Source organism: Heterodontus francisci, chromosome 5 (assembly GCF_036365525.1).
Source record: "Heterodontus francisci isolate sHetFra1 chromosome 5, sHetFra1.hap1, whole genome shotgun sequence".
In the NCBI taxonomy this organism is placed as follows: Eukaryota; Metazoa; Chordata; class Chondrichthyes; order Heterodontiformes; family Heterodontidae; genus Heterodontus; species Heterodontus francisci.
The window spans coordinates 4,621,645-4,639,303 of record NC_090375.1 but is presented as its reverse complement, the minus strand read 5'-3'; the positions used below and the strand labels follow the sequence as shown (position 1 = coordinate 4,639,303).

At 45.6% G+C, this 17,659-nt stretch overlaps 1 protein-coding gene across 4 annotated transcripts in view; it reads left to right on the top strand.

Annotated features, from left to right (window-relative positions):
• agap3 (ArfGAP with GTPase domain, ankyrin repeat and PH domain 3) overlaps nucleotides 1-17,659 on the top strand; it is a 1,228,693-nt gene that overhangs the window by 392,397 nt on the left and 818,637 nt on the right. Inside the window, exons 1-2 of one of the 4 annotated variants that reach the window (XM_068031040.1) lie at nucleotides 15,736-15,788; nucleotides 15,926-16,109. The exons of 1 other annotated variant lie outside the window; for it this stretch is intronic. In XM_068031040.1, the coding sequence (XP_067887141.1) occupies nucleotides 15,977-16,109 (133 nt within the window). In that variant the 5' untranslated portion in view covers nucleotides 15,736-15,788; nucleotides 15,926-15,976. Of the gene's footprint in view, nucleotides 1-14,213; nucleotides 16,110-17,659 lie in introns of those variants that run through there. 2 more of the 4 variants (XM_068031037.1, XM_068031038.1) reach the window with 2 other exon arrangements.

Genomic DNA, 17,659 nt, shown 5'->3' with positions numbered 1-17,659 from the left:
AGCTGGAGGAAACTCGTGCTTAGATCCTTGGGGTGAGTTGGAGGGCGGTGGGGGAGGGGGTTCCAATGACTTAAGGATTTAGTAGACTTAAGACATGGCAGTTACTTGGAGATATTTAACTCAATTAGCGCCTAAATTTCCACAATCTTTTCCGCGTTTGACTTGCTTGTGCCGAGATTAAACTGTTGAACTCAGGGCCACAGTCAGTTGCTTTGCATTGCAGTGGATATTACGTTGGCAAACTCTGGAAGGCCAATCTGGCCCGATTCATATTTCATTTCAGAGCTACTGCTGTGTAGTCTGATTGACCAGAGAAATCTCCTTTGCAGCCTGAGGATCAGGGCTACAGTGCTGGATCCAGACTGACAAGCGTTTTATTTTCTTATTCCTTCTGCACACCCTCCAACACTGTATTCAGAGATGATGGGTGAGCAGGACAGTGCAGGATATGGGCAGCAGTTAAGGACTAGCTGCTATTTTCAGAGGCTGGAGGACTGAGGCCGGTTAGAAGAAGATTGGAATCGTTGAGTCTGGAGGTGACCAAGGCATGGATGAAGGTTTCAGCAGCAGATGATCTGAGACAGGGGTGGAGATGGACGTCAGTGACGGTAGCTTTGGTCTCACCAATATTAGAAGCTGTCCATAGCTGGGCAGGTGTGTACCTGAGGACTCCACGGTTCAAGCAGCAGAGAGAGAGGACGTTGTACAAACACTTTTGGAAAGAGGAGACTGGTTTTCCCTTCCCTGCCTCACTGGATTTGATTCAGGTCCCATAGGTCGAAAGTATTGTGTGTAATCCACCAATCTACCCAATCACCGTTCATGTTCTTCACTGATAAATTACAGATTTGAGAATGGATTGTTTTACAGTAAATTCCAGGGCTGTCAGCAGGATTTTCTCTGAAAGGTAACTGACCAGCGAGTACAGCTCTGTGTTAGGTTTTCTTCCGTTTGTTTTCACAATTCAGTCCTTTTATCCCTCCTCCCCTCAAGGGCCTCTCATTGCTCGTGTCAACCCTCAATGTCCACACCCCATGAGTAATGGCAGGTCACTCAACCATGGAGGGCATCACAGACAGGCCTGATATTGCTCTCACCTAATATTCGCATGCACTTTCCAGCAGGGTTTTTTGGAGAGGGAACAGCACGGTTGCCAGTTGATGGTTTTAATGGAAAGACAGATGGACTTTGATGCTCCCAAAAGCTCACTGTTGCATGCAGTAGAAACTGAATGTGACTCCTTCAGTCTCGCTATGTCAGTGACCTTGGCAATCTGGAATGGGAACTTTGATATTCACCGCTCCTCCCCAGCACAGGGTGATTAGGCCAATTGCAGAAGCCCAACTGCTGCCTTAGCTGAGAGCAATTAATTCACAACGTAGCAGCCTTAGATCACTTCCACCAGGTAATAAGTTTGCCCAGAGGGAGAGCACCATTGCACTCGCTGCGAATTAACAAATGTTTCTTTGTTTTTCGCAGTGAGTTCAATCCCAAGACACAAGGTACAGTGCCCTCTGAACCCTCTGCTCCTAACCCATGGAATCACTGGTAGCAGCACCCTGTGAGGGGAGTTCAGGTACTGATCACCAGAGGGCGCTGGGTGTCCAGGTTGAGCCAGTGCATTGCAGTGTACTGTGAGGGAGCAGCAGAAACTTCCCCCCCCCCCTCCCCCCCAAAAAATACTTTATTCATAAACAATCTGTAAAAGAAAAAAAATTACAAAACAGTTCCAATTTGACATTCCAGAAAGTACAAAAGAAATCTGTTTCCTTCGATACAGAACGTGAGTTGCCTCACAACCCTTGCCAGTCCATTTTACATGCAATGTACATTTGCATTACACAGCAAAAACATATTTTGGTGCAGACAGCCCGAGGGGTTTTACATCCGTTCCAGCCCCTCGGTATCCTATGGTGGGAAGTCGTCCTGGCAGAATCTTTTATTTCCCAAAAATATACTTTATTCAGAAAAATCTGTTAAAAAAAACGTTACAAAACAGTTCAACCGTGACATTTTAGAGGGAGCAGCAGAGATGAGTGTGTGCAGGTGAAAGGCATTCAGCCTTTCTCACCTGGCTCGTGCCCAGTAATTGTAGTAAAAAGGCTTCTCGAGGGTGAATGAGGGGAAGTTGAGGTTCACTTCACTCTGAGCATGCTCTGAACCTGGCTCTGATGACTCGTTGCTTTCTTTCCCCTAATGTTACTACTGCTCCCAGCAGGAAATGTATAGGAGGCAGTCAGGATCTGAGAGATGCTGACTGACCTACTGTCCTTCTCAAGCATTTCCTCTTTGTGTTCCATATTCCAACATTTGCAGCTTTATTTCCACCTACTGAGTGGCGTCAGTTTCATTACTAGGAGCCGCCTGTCAGTGGTGCTGAGCTCAATGGCTTGTTTGTTGTGGTACTGAGCTGCTCACAGAATGGTCCCAGGTTTTATTTCTGGTCTGCTTGTTCAACATGTCTTCACCGGGCATTAAGTAAGGTACTACAATTTGCTTCGGTACCCCAGGTTCAGAGGAAGGGGAGTTTCAGGTAGGAATCCATCCCTCAGTAGCTGAATGCACATATGAACATAGGAAATAGGTGCAGGCGTAGGCCATTCGGCCCATTGAGTGAAAAACAAAGAAGCATTTGTTAATTAGCAGCGAGTGCAAGGGTGCTCTCCCTTTGGGCAAACTTACTACCTAGTGGAAGTAACAACACTTTAGAAGCTCGACACCATCCAGGCCAAAACAGATCGCTTGATTGGCACCCCATCCACGAACATTCACTCCCTTCACCACTGACACACAGTGGCAGCAGTGTGTACCATCTACAAGATGCAGTGCAGCAACTCACCAAGGCTCCTTAGACAGCACTTTCCAAATCTGCGACCTTTACCAACTGGAAGAACAAGGGCAGCAGATGCATGGGGGCACCACCACCTGCAAGTTCCTCTCCAAGCCACACTTATCCTGACTTGGAACTGTATCACAGTTCCTTCACTGTTGCTGGGTCAAAATCCTGGAACTCCCTTTCTAACAGCACCTATGCCACATGGACTGGTTTAAAAAGGCAGATCACTACTACTTTCTCAAGGGCAATTAGGAATGGGCAATAAATGCTGTCCTCGCCAGCGACGCCCACATTCCATGAACAAATAATTTTTTTTTAAGTGATTTGAGGCTGCTACGTTGTGAGACTAGACCATGGCTGACCCACCTCAATGCCATTTTCCCACACTATGCTCATATCCCTTGATATCTTTTATGTCTAGCTATCTGTTGATCTCTGTCTTGAACGTACTCAATGACTGAGCCTCCACCAACTGAGTGAAGAAGTTCCTCCTCATCTCAGTCCAAACGGCCTGCCTCTTATTCTGAGACAATGTCCCCTAGTACTAACCAGGGAAAACATCCTTCCAGCATTTACCCTATGGAGCCCTGGAAGAATTTTGTATGCTTCAATGAGATCACCTCTCATTGTTCTAAACTCCAGAGAATACAGGTCTAGTCTCTTCAATCTCTTCTCATAGGACAATCCCGCCATCCCATGAATCAGTCTGGTGAACCTGGTTGCCATCCCTCGGTGGCAAGTGTATCCTTCCTGAGGTAAGGAGACTAAAACTGTCCACAATACTCCAGGTGTGGTCTCACCAAGGGTTTATAAAATTGCAGTAAGACTTCTTTACTCCTGTACTCAAATCCTCTTGCAATAAAGACCAACATACCATTTGATTTCCTAATTGCTTGCTGCACCTGCATGTTAGCTTTCAGTGATTTATGAACAAGGACACCGAGATCTCTTTGGACATCAACACTTCCCAATCTCTCACCATTTAAGAAATATTCTGCATTTCTGTTTATCCTGCCAAAATGGATAACTTCACATTTTTCCACATTATATTCCATCTGCCATGTTCTGGCCCATTCACTTAGTCTGTCTAAATCGCCTTGAAGCCTCTTTGCATCCTTCTCACAACTCATATTCCCACTGAGGTTTGTATCATCAGCAAACCTGGAAATATTAAATTTGGTCCTCACATCCAAGTAATTGATATAGATTGTGAACAGCTGGGGCCCAAGGACTGATCCTGTGCACTATTCACAGCCTGCCAACCTGAGAATGACCCGTTTATTCCTACTGTCTGTTTTCTGTCCATTAACCAATTTTCAATCCATGCCAGTTTATTACCCCCAATCCCATGTGTTCTAATTCTGATTACTAACCTCTTATGTGGGACCTTATTGAAAGCCTTCTGAAATTTGCAATACAACACATCTGCTGGTTCCCCCATACCTATTCTGCTAGTTACATCATCAAAAAACTCCAACAGGTTTGTCAAACATGATTTTCCTTTCATAAATCCATGTTGACTCTGCCCAATCCTGTTATTTTCCAAGTGTCCAGTTATCACATCCTTTATATATTAATATATGATCTTTTCTAATAGATTCTAGCATTTTCCCTACTACTGATGTCAGGCTAACAGGTCTGTAGTTCCCTATTTTCTCCCTCCCTCCTTTCTTAAATAGTGGGGTTACATTTGCTACCTTGCAATCCTCAGGAACCACTCCAGAATCTATAGAATTTTGGGTGATCACTGCATCCACTATCTCCATAGCTACTTCTTTCAACACTCTGGGATGAAGAATATCAGGTCCAGGGGATTTATTAACTTTCAGATCCATTAATTTCTCCAGTACTACTTTTTTTACGAATACTATTTTCTTTCAGCTCCTCATTTGTGCTAGTCCCTTGGTGCTTTAGTATTTCTGGGAGGTTTTTTGAAAATTCCTCAGTGAAGACAGACACAAAGTATTTGTTTCGTTTCTTTGCCATTTCCTTATTCCCATTATAAATTCTCCCATCTCTGCCTGTAGTGGGCCCACATTTGTCTTTGCTAATCATTTTTACATATCGATAGAAGCTTTTACAGTCCATTTTTATGTTTCTTGCTAGCTTACTTTCATATTCTATTTTCTCTTTCTTTATCAGTTTTATGGTCCTCCTTTGCTGAATTCTAAAACATTCCCAATCCTCAGGCTTACTACTTTTTTTTGCAACTTTCTGTGCCTCTTCCATTGATCTAATACAGTTTTTAACTTCTCTTGTTAGTCATGGTTGGATCACCTTTTCTGCTGGGTTTTTATGCCTCAAAGAAATGTAAATTTGATGCAAACCATGAATTGATTCTTTAAATGCTATCCATTGCCTGTCTACCATCATACCTTTTAATATAGTTTCCCTATTTACCACAGCCAAGTTTCCCCTCGTACCTTCAGAGTTTTCATTGTTTAGATTTAAAACCTTAGTTTCGGATTGAACAAAGAACAGTACAGCACAGGAACAGGCCATTCGGCCCTCCAAGCCTGCGCTGATCTTGATGCCTGCCTAAACTAAAATCTTCTGCACTTAACTACATCACTTTCAAACTTACTGTAAAATTCTATTGTGTTTTATGCTCACTTTTCCCTAAAAGCTCCTTTACAACAAGATTATTAATTAGCCCTTTCTCATTGCACAATGTCTGATCTAAAATAGCCTATTCTCTACTTGGTTCCTCAACATACTGTTCTAGAAAACCATCTTGTATACATTTCAGGAATTCGTCCTCCACAACATTAGTGCTAATTAGATTTAGCCAGTCTATATGGAGATTGAAGTCACCCATTATTACTGTATTGCCCTTATTACATACACCGCTAATTTCCTGATTTATACCGTGCCTTACATTACAACTACTGTTTGGTGGCCTAAAAACAACTCCTACCAATGTTTGCTGCCCCTTGCTGTTTCTTAGCTCCACCCAAACTGATTCTACATCTTGATGTTTCGATCCAAGATCCTGTCTCATTAATGTAATGAAGTCATCCTTTATTAACAGCACTACCCCACCTCATTTTCCTTTTTGACTATCCTTCCGAAATGTTGAATACCCTTGAACATTCAGTTCCCAGCCTTAGTCATAGAGTTATACAGCACAGAAACAGGCCCTTTGGCCCATCGTGTCTGTGCCGGCCATCAAGGACCTATCTATGCTAATCCCATTTTCCAGCACTTGGCGCGTAGCCTTGTATGTTATGGCGTTTCAAGTGCTCATCTAAATACTTCTTAAATATTGTGAGGGTTCCTGCCTCTACCACCCCTTCAAGTAGTCTATTCCAGATTCCAACCACCCTCTGAGTTAGAAGATTTTTCCTCAAATCCCCTCTAAACCTCCTGCCCCTTACCTCAAATCTAAGCCCCCTGGTTATTGATCCCTCTGCTAAAGGAAAAAATTTCCACCTATCTGAGAGGGGATCTCATAGAAACCTACAAAATTCTAACGGGCCTGGACAGACTAGATGCAGGAAGGATGTTCCGGATGGTTGGAGAGTCCAGGACCAGGGGTCACAGTCTAAGGATAAGGGGTAAGCAATTTAGGACTGAGATGAGAGATTTCTTCACCCAGAGAGTGGTGAACCTGTGGAATTCTCTGCCAAGGAAAGCAATTGAGGCCAAATCATTAAATATATTCAGGAAGGAGTTAGATGTAGTTCTTAAGGCTAATGTGATCAAGGGATACGGGGAGAAAGCGGTAACAGGTTACTGTGTTTGGATGATCAGCCATGATTGTACTGAATGGCGGAGCAGGCTCGAATGGCCTACTCCTGCTCCTATTTTTCTATGTTTCTATCTATCCTATCAATGCCCCTCATAATTTTGTACACCTCAATCATGTCCCCCCTCAGCCTTCTCTGCTCCAAGGAAAACAACCCTAGCCTTTTCAGTCTCTCTTCATAGCTGAAATGCTCCAGCCCAGGCAACATCCTGGTGAATCTCCTCTGCACCCTCTCCAGTGCAATCACATCCTTCCTATAGTGTGGTGACCAGAACTGTACACAGTACTCCAGCTGTGGCCTAACTAGCGTTTTATACAGCTCCATCATAACCTCCCTGCTCTTATATTCTATGCCTCGGCTAATAAAGGCAAGTATCCCATATACCTTCCTAACCACCTTATCTACCTGTGCTGCTGCCTTCAGTGATCTATGGACAAGTACACCAAGGTCCCTCTGACTTTCTGTACTTCCCAGGGTCCGACCATCCATTGTATATTCCCTTGCCTTGTTAGTCCTCCCAAAATGCATCACCTCACACTTATCAGGATTAAATTCCATTTGTCACTCCTCCGCCCATCTTACCAGCCCATCTATATCGTCCCCTCACTATTTAGGGGATAGGGGAGGGATCGCTGGGTGAATTTACTGGGATAGGGGAGGGATCGCTGGGTGAATTTACTGGGATAGAGGAGGGATCGCTGGGTGAATTTGCTGGGATAGCAATGGGATCGCTGTGTGAATTTACTGGGATAGGAACGGGATCGCTGGGTGAATTTACTGGGATAGCAATGGGATCGCTGGGTGAATTTACTGGGATGGGGTTGGATTGCTGGGTGAATTTACTGGAATAGAGGAGGGATCGCTGGGTGAATTTACTGTGATGGGGAGGGATCGCTGGGTGAATTTACTGGGATAGGGGAGGGATCGCTGGGTGAATTTACTGGGATAGGGGAGGGATCGCTGGGTGAATTTACTGGGATGGGGAGGGATCGCTGGGTGAATTTATTTGGATAACAATGGGATCGCTGGGTGAATTTACTGGGATAGGGGTGGGATCGCTGGGTGAATTTACTGGGATAGGGGAGGGATCGCTGGGTGAATTTACTGGGATAGAGGAGGGATCGCTGGGTGAATTTACTGGGATAGAGGAGGGATCGCTGGGTGAATTTACTGGGATGGGGAGGGATCGCTGGGTGAATTTACTGGGATAGGGGAGGGATCGCTGGGTGAATTTACTGGGATGGGGAGGGATCGCTGGGTGAATTTACTGGGATAGAGGAGGGATCACTGGGTGAATTTACTGGGATAGAGGAGGGATCGCTGGGTGAATTTACTGGGATGGGGAGGGATCGCTGGGTGAATTTACTGGGATAGGGGAGGGATCGCTGGGTGAATTTACTGGGATAGGGGAGGGATTGTGGGTGAATTCTCTGGAATCGGGGAGGGATCGCTGGGTGAATTCTCTGGAATCGGGGAGGGATGGCTTAGTGGACTTCACCCCACCTCTTGAAGTTTTGTTAATTTACTGAAGGAATCCAGTGCATTTGGACATAAAAAGAGAAAAATATGGACCTGCTGAAAACGTAGAGCACATGTAGTGAGCCAATGATTTAGCCTTAGAATGTAGTCAGTTTGATTAGAGTTGTTGCAGATTTCCAGAAATATCACTAAGATTGGATCAATTTGGCTGCATCTTTATACCACAGGTAATGCAGGTAGAACTTGTATTTTATACAGTAGTTTGCAGTCCCAATGCACTTTACAGTTAACAAAGTATTTTTGAAATCAGTCACTGATCTAATGTAAGAAACGCAGCAGCCAATTTGTTCACAAGTCGATCTCAGAAAACAGCATTGCTATAACTGACTCGATAATCTATTATTAGTGATTTTGGTTGAGTGATTAATATTGACCAGGACATCTGGAGCACTCGGTTCCCTACTCTTCCAAAAATGTCATGAAATCTTTTCTATCTGCCCAACAGGGCAGACCTTGTTTAACGTCCCATCCAAAAGATGTCAGCTGCTGGAATGGCAGCTCGGACAGTGCAGCACTCCCTGTCTGTTGCACTGCTGGAATCATAGAATCATAGCGTCATAGAGTTATGCAGCACAGAAACAGGCCCTTTGGCTCATCGTGTCTGTGCCAGCCATCAAGCACCTAACTATTCGAATCCCATTTTACCACATTTGGACCGTAGCCTTGTATGTTTTGGTGTTTTAAGTGCTCATCTAAATACTTCTTAAATGTTGTGAGGGTTCCTGCCTCAACCACCTCTTCAGGCAGTGTGTTCCAGATTCCAACCACCCTCTGGGTGAATTTTTTTTTACCTCAAATCCCCTCTAAACCTCCTGTCCCTTACCTTAAATCTATGCCCCCTGGTTATTGACCCCTCTGCTAAGGAAAAAGTTTCTTCCTATCTAACTTATCAATGCCCCTCATAATTTTGTATACCTCAATCATGTTCCCCCTCAGCATTCTCTGCTCTAAGGAAAACAGCCCTAGCTTTTTCAGTCTCTCTTCATAGCTGAAATGATCCAGCCCAGGCAACATCCTGGTGAATCTCCTCTGCACCCTCTCCAGTGCAATCACATCCTTCTTATAGTGTGGTACCCAGAACTGTACACAATACTCCAGCTGTGGCCTAACTTTTATACAGCTCCATAATAACCTCCCTGCTCTTATATTCTATGCCTCGGCGAATAAAGGCAAGTATCCCATATGCCTTCCTAACCACCTTATCTACCTGTGCTGCTGCCTTCAGTGATCGATGGAGAAGTACACCAAGGACCTCTGACCTTCTGTACTTCCTAGGGTCCTACCATCCATTGTATATTCCCTTGCCTTGTTAGTCCTCCCAAAATGCATCACTTCACTTAGTGCAAGGGGCTGAGATGGGGCAGAATTTGTAAGGAGCATCCAGGAGGGCTTCTTGAAACAATATGTAGATAGTCCAACAAGGGATGGGGCTGCACTGAACCTGGTATTGGGGAATGAGCCCGGCCAGGTGGTCAAAGTTTCAGTAGGGGAGCATTTCGGGAACAGTGACCATAATTCCATAAGTTTTAAGGTACCTGTGGATAAGGATAAGAGTAGTCCTCAGGTGAAGGTGCTAAATTGGGGGAAGGCTAATTATAACAATATTAGGCAGGAACTGAAGAATTTAGATTGTGGGCGGCTGTTTGAGGGTAAATCAACATCTGACATGTGGGAGTCTTTCAAACGTCAGTTGATTAGAATCCAGGACCAGCATGTTCCGGTGAGGAAGAAGGATAAGTTTGGTAAGTTTCGGAAACCTTGGATAACGCGGGATATTGTGAGCCTAGTCAAAAAGTAAAAGGAAGCATTCGTAAGGGCTGGAAGGCTAGGAACAGACTAATCCCTTGAGGAATATAAAGGCAGTAGAAAGGAACTTAAGCAAGGAGTCAGGTGGGCTAAAAGGGGTCATGAAAAGTCATTGGCAAACAGGATTAAGGATAATCCCAAGGCTTTTTATACATAGATAAAGAGCAAGAGGGTAACTAGGGAAAGGGTTGGCCCACTCAAGGACAGAGAAGGGAATCTATGTGTGGAGCCAGAGGAAATGGGCGAGGTACTAAATGAGTACTTTGCATCAGTATTCACCAAAGAGAAGGACTTGGTGTATGATGAGCCTAGGGAAGGGAGTGTAGATAGTCTCAGTCATCTCATTATCAAGAAGGAGGAGGTGTTGGGTGTCTTGAAAAGCATTAAGGTAGATAAGTCCCCAGGGCCTGATGGGATCTACCCCAGAATACTAAGGGAGGCAAGGGAAGAAATTGCAGGGGCCTTGACAGAAGTCTTTGCATCCTCATTGGCTACTGGTGAGGTCCCAGAGGACTGGAGAATAGCCAATGTTGTTCCTTTGTTTAAGAAGGGTAGCAAGGATAATCCAGGAAACTGTAGGCCGGTGAGCCTTACATCAGTGGTAGGGAAATTATTCGGGACAGGATTTACTCCCATTTGGAAACAAACAAACTTATTGGCAAGAGGCAGCATGGTTTTGTGAAGGGGTGGTCGTGTTTCACTAATTTGATTGAGTTTTTTGAGGAAGTGACAAAGATGATTGATGAAGGAAGGGCAGTGGATGTTATCTATATGGACTTCAGTAAAGCCTTTGACAAGGTCCCTCATGGCAGACTGGTACAAAAGGTGAAGTCACACGGGATCAGAGGTGAGCTGGCAAGATGGATACAGAACTGGCTTGGTCATAGAAGACAGAGGGTAGCAGTGGAAGGGTGCTTTTCTGAATGAAGGGATGTGACTAGTGGTGTTCCGCAGGGATCAGTGCTGGGACCTTTGCTCTTTGTAGTATATATAAATGATTTGGAGGAAAATGTAGCTGGTCTGATTAGTAAGTTTGCGGACGACACAAAGGTTGGTGGAGTTGCGGATAGTGATGAGGATTGTCAGAGGATACAGCAGGATATAGATCGGTTGGAGACTTGGGCGGAGAAATGGCAGATGGAGTTTAATTCGGACAAATGTGAGGTAATGCATTTTGGAAGGTCTAATGCAGGTGGGAAGTATACAGTAAATGGCAGAACCCTGAGGAGTATTGACAGGCAGAGAGATCTGGGTGTACAGGTCCACGGGTCACTGAAAGTGGCAACGCAGGTGGATAAGGTAGTCAAGGCGGCATACGGCATGCTTGCCTTCATCGGTCGGGGCATAGAGTATAAAAATTGGCAAGTCATGCTGCAGCTGTACAGAACTTTAGTTAGGCCACACTTAGAATATTGCGTGCAATTCTGGTCGCCACACTACCAGAAGGACGTGGAGGCTTTGGAGAGGGTACAGAAGAGGTTTACCAGGACGTTGCCTGGTCTGGAGGGCATTAGCTATGAGGAGAGGTTGGATAAACTCGGATTGTTTTCACTGGAACGACGGAGGTGGAGGGACGACATGATGGAGGTTTACAAAGTTATGAGCAGCATGGACAGAGTGGATAGTCAGAAGCTTTTTCCCAGGGTGGAAGAGTCAGTTACTAGGGGACATAGGTTTAAGGTGAGAGGGGAAAAGTTTAGAGGGGATGTGCGAGGCAAGTTCTTTACACAGAGGGTGGTGAGTGCCTGGAACTTGTTGCCGGGGGAGGTGGTGGAAGCAGTTACCATAGAGACGTTTAAGAGGCATCTTGACAAATACATGAATAGGATGGGAATAGAGGGGATACGGTCCCCGGAAGTGCAGAAGGTTTTTGTTTAGGCATCAAGATCGGCGCAGGCTTGGAGGGCCGAATGGCCTGTTCCTGTGCTGTACTATTCTTTGTTCTTTGTTTGTTCTCACACTTCTCAGGATTAAATTCCATTTGCCACTGCTCTGCCCATCTTACCAGACCATCTTTTTCCTCACTATTTATGACACCACCAATTTTCCTGTCATCTGCGAACTTACTGATCATACCTCCTATATTCAGTCTAAATCATTCATGTACACTAGAAACAGCAAGGGCTCCAGCACCGATCCTTGTGGTCAACCACTGGTCACAGGGTTCCAATTACAAAAAACAGTCCTCAACCATCACCCTCTGCCTCCTGCCACTAAGCCAATTTTGGATCCAATTTGCCAAATTGCCCTGGATCCCATGGGCTCTTAACTTCTTAACCAATCTCCCATGCGGGACCTTATCAAAAGCCTTACTGAAGTCCATGTAGACTACATCAACTGCTTTACCCTCATCTACACATCTAGTCACCTCTTCGAAAAATTCAATCAAGTTAGTTAGACACGATCTCCCCATGACAAAGCCGTGCTGACTATCCCTGCCTCTCCAAGTGGAGATTAATCCTGTGCCTCAGAATTCTTTCCAGTAGTTTTCCAACCACTGATGTTGGACTCACCGGCCTGTAATTACCTGGTTTATCCTCCTACCCTTCTTGAATAATGGTACCACATTTGCTGTCCTCCAGTCCTCTGGTATCTCTCCTGTGGCCAGAGAGGATTTGAAAATTTGTGTCAGTGCCCCTGCTATCTCCTCTCTTGCCTCACATAACAACCTGGGATACATCTCATCTGGGCCTGGGGATTTATCCACTTTTAAGCCCACTAAAACATCTAATACTTCCTCCCTATCAATGCTAATATGTTCAAGTATATCGCAATCCCCCTCCCTGATTTCCACACCTACATCGTCCTTCTCCATAGTGAACACAGATGAAAAGTAATCATTTAAACCCTCACCCACGTCCTCTGACTCCACACACAGATTGGCACTTTGGTCTTTAATGGGGCACTACTCTTTCCCTGGTTATCCTCTTGCCCTTAATATACTTATAAAACACCTTGGGTTTTTCCTTTATCTTGCCTGCCAGTGTTTTTTCATGTCCCCTTTTCGCTGTCCTAATTACTTTTTTAAGTACCCCCACTATACTTTCTATACTCCTCTAATGCCTCCGCTGTTTTCAGCGCTTCGAATCTGCCTTAAGCCTCCTTTTTTTTTCCTGATCCAATCCTCTATATCCCTTGACATCCAGATTTCCCCGTCTTGTTGGTCCTACCCTTCACCTTAATGGGTACATGTTGGCTCTGAACTCTCACTATTTCCTCTTTGAATGACTCCCACTGATCTGATGTAGACTTTCCTACAAGTAGCTGCTCCCAGTCCTCTTTGGCCAGATCCTGTTTTATCATTTTAAAATCGGCCTTCCCCCAATTCCGGTCCATCTTTGTCCTTTTCCATAACTACCTTAAATCTTACAGAGTTATGGTCACTATCCCCGAAATGTTCCCCCACTGACACTTCTACCACTTGTCCAGCTTCATTCCCTAGGATTAGGTCCAGTACCGTTCTTCTCTTGCAGGACTTTCTACATACTGGTTCAGTAAGCTTTCCTGTATGCATTTTAAGAATTCCGCCCCCTTTAAGCCTTTTGTACTAAGACTATCCTAGTTGATATTGGCGAAGTTGAAATCCCCTACTCTTATTACCCTATTATTTTTACACCTCTCTGAGATTTGGCTACATATCTGCTTGGACAGCACGGCACTCCCTGTCGGTTACACTGTTGGAATGGCAGTTCGGACAGTGCAGCACTCCCTGTCCGTTACGCTGTTGGAATGCAGGCATTGCAGCATTAGGTCCTTTCTCAGCACTCGGACCTCCCTGGACCCATCCCAGCATTTGAACCTTTCCCTCGGCATGCGGTCCCCTCCCTCAGCATTGGTGAAATGAGTAAGTGAGGCCGCGCGAGCAGTGCTGACATCCCAGGGCTTCTGGTGGAGCCCACTCTTTGACGAACCATACAGCAGTTACTGAGAGTGAGCTTGTCATTGTGTGTGAAACGGAAAGGCAGAAAGTGCGGTGTGAACTGAGCAGTACAGTCACACACAGTTCGCTTGTGGCAACCCCGTGTTCCCAAAGCTCCCTCGTCCTGCTGATGTGTGTCGATCTGCTTTTAGTCATCATCAGTGTCCTGTTTGCCTTTGTCGTGGCCCAGCTGCACACGTCTGGTGGAGGAGTCCTCTTTGGGTGAATATGAGCTGTTGCTGGGAATGAAGTGGATCCACTCCACATTTTCCTTTTCTCTGTGCAGACAGATAGAGTACAAGGTACAGGCATGCAGGCACGGTGTGAGAACATTTCTCAACTAATCACCTCCAGGTCTGAGACAGAAAGCAACTGACATGTCGCAGTTCTGATTGCAAGCCACAACAAGAGCTTTGCAGCCAGTTGATCACAGCAGCTCTGCTGTACTAAGAGAAGAGACTTAAACATGGAAAAACTTTGCCTTAGTGCTTGTGTGCAGCGGCTGGGATGTTGTTGAACTGAGGGGACAGACGCTTACGTACTGTGGAATTCTGTCTTTGAACCAGAATGTGGGAGACGCCATCCAGCAGCACTCGTGTCTAGTTACTGCTTGGTCGGAACCTCCCAATGCACCCCGTGTGGATTTTTTTTTTAAAGCTGTGGTGTGGTTCCAGTTTTTGAGATGACTCAAGCAGAGTGGAATGTTTTCCTTTGGGCCAGGAGACTGCAGCACCCAATGAGACGCCTGAGAGTGAAAGATGCTGGTGCTGCCTGACAGGCCAGTGTTCTCCTTGAACAGCTTCCAGTCCATGGCTGTCTGTCACGCTGGGGACAGAGGGACAGGGGTGGCACAGAGTTTCAGAGCAGTTTGCAAGTCTACATTGGGGGAAGCGATTGCACTCATCAGATGGCTTTAGGCTCTAGGCTCCTCGTGAGCCGCAGCTGAGTTCGGGTGGTGTGCTAGATGGTGTGACTGATGAGTCTGAGGGCACTGACGGAGAGCTGGAGATGGAACACTGCGTACTGGAGCACAAGAGGATATTGCAGGTAGAAGCTGATCACGGTGCAAAGAAGTGTCGCTGCTGTCATCCAGCTAGTGAAGACGCTGAGCCTGCTCCATCTCCTGCTGTGTCTGAACAGGTAAATATCACTGGTGCCTTACAGGTTAAATTCAAGAGAGTAATTGAGGGCCGGGCGGGTCAGCTCCAGAAGGAGGCCAAGTCCTGTGACGCTGTCGATTTCTCCGGGAAGCTGTCAAGTGTGATGGTTGATTCTTCGCTGAAGCCCGTCAGCGACAGACTGAGGCGACCAAGGAGCATCTGTGTCCCAGAGAATGGGATTGGATTACTTTCAGAGCTGAGATCGCAGTCACCACTGCCAGCTGTAAGAAGGAGAGGGATTGATCCTGATCCACTGAGTAAAGGGGAACATTTGCAGCAGGATGATGAAGCAGCAGTTGTAGCTGTGAAGCGTAGACCGTGTAGCCTGTGCCCTGGAAAGAAGGAACTATGTAGACCTCTCAGCATGAGTTTCCTTGAGATTAGCAGAACTGCTTCACCTGATGGGGCTGAGGTACCAGACAGTGCAGTGGCTGAGCCGACCACCACTGTCACCAGATCCGACTGCACGGGCTTCCTCAGATCCGGCCATCTATGGTCCAGTCACCGATGGGTAGGCCCCGCCAGGATAGTAGGGAGTGCAAAAGAAGCAGCGAGCGATCATCAGACCCAAAACTCCAAAATATCCCTCAAATCGCTGAGGAGAAGCTTGAGCTTCCGTGTAAGGAGAGGGGCCGAGAACAAAAAGGAGCCCGAGAGCAGCAGGGTCAGGACACAGAGTGTCGGAGACTCCTTTCCACAAAGACTGAAGCCAACTCTAAGTGGGAGCTCATCTCCCTCAGAAATGCCAAATCAAGAGACACCCAACTCATGTAAGAAAGGTAAGAATTGGCTGGCACATCAACAACCTCTTAGAGACATTTTTAAGGCTCCTACAGCGGACTCTGCATGCTCCCCAAAGGGGAACTCTGAGGAGCGTAGCTGGTGGAAGTTTCTGACTGCTCATTTTCGCAAAAAGGATTCATGTGTGACCAAAGGCTCCTGCAAAACTGCCAGATTGAGACCCGAGATGCAGAGCAATGGCTCGACTTCACTGATCGAGGAACAGAATATGGCCCCATGTGGGACTTTTGAAGCCATCGTTATTGCAGAGAGCCATCATTATCTGTCCAGGTGTGACGTGCCATCACCATCATCAGAAGGTAAGCTGGGAGCAGAATGTGCTCCACACAACATGGTGAGTCAGCAGGAGCAGCAATAAACATCAGCATGTTGCAGAGGCAGTGTTTATCATGCAGATCTGATTTGGTGCTAGTGTGTAGAAGTAAATGTGGTTTATAGAATGAGGGTAATCAGGTGTTGTGGGATGCCATTAACCAAGCTACGACTGACTCTGAAAGTGGGGTGAATGTTTGCTAACCAACTCAACCTTCCGTCTCTCAGCAACCCTGACTGGGACTTGCAGCCATGCAGCACCATTAACCAGTGTGAATTTAAGGAGGTGTTGTGGGATTTGGGTGAGTCCAACATCTGTGGTGCTCGGCTTTGAAAATTCAGTTTGTTATAAGGTCATATGGATTTTTATCCAGGATTTCTCTGGAATGAGAACAAAAAGTGTCGGAAATACTCAGCAGGTCTAACAGCATCTGTGCGGAGAGAAACAGAGTTAAATTTTCATCAGAACTGGCAAAAATTGGAAAGGTAACAGTCTTTGAGCAAGTGAAAGGGGGCGGGGGGAAGAAGAACAAGGAGGAAGGACTGTGATAGGACAGAGGGGGGAGAGATTAAATGACAGATGTCATGGAACAGGATGCAACTGAAGTGCTAAATAGTTGTAACGAGAGACAAAGTATGAATCCAGAGAGCGTGCTAATGGCAGAATAATGAACAGCTCCTTAAGAAAGCAAAAACATCAAAAATAAGTTTAAGACATGGTTAAAAAAAATACATATAAAAATATAATAAAATAAAAGTAATAAATAAACAAAAAGTAATGGGGCTCATGGTCTGAAATTATAAAACTCAATATTGAGTCCAGAAGGCTGTAGAGTGCCTGATCGGAAGATGAGATGCTATTCCTCGAGCTTGTGTTGATGTTCACTGGAACACTGCAGCAGGCCCAGGACAGAAATGGGGGCATGGAAACAAGGTGGTAAATTAAACTGGCAAGCAACCGGAAGCTTGGGATCATGCTTACTGACCGAGCAGATGAGTTCTGCAAAGCGGTCAACCAATCTGCCTTTGGTCTCCCCATTGCAGAGGAGACCGCACTGTGAGCAGCGAATATAGTATACTAAATTGAAAGAAATGCAAGTAATTTACTGCTTCACCTGGAAGGAGTGTTTGGGGCCTTGGATGGTGAGGTGAGAGGTGGTAAAAGGGCAGGTATTACTTCTTTCAATTTAGCATACAGTATTTGTTGTAGGGTTACTGTCTGATTCAGTAGGATTCCTATAAGAATAAAAGCAAAATACTGCGGATGCTGGAAATCTGAAATAAAAACAAGAAATGCTGGAGATACTCAGTCGGTCTGGCAGCATCTGTGGAGAGAGAAGCAGAGTTAACGTTTCAGGTCAGTGACCCTTCTTCAGAACTGGCAAATATTAGAAATGTGAAAGGTTATAAGCAAGTAAAGCGAGGGTGGGACAAGAGATAACAAAGGAGAAGGTGTGGAGAGGACACGGTCACAGAATAGTTGAACAGAAGGTCGTGGAGCAAAGGCAAACAATATGTTAATGGAGTGTTGAAAGAC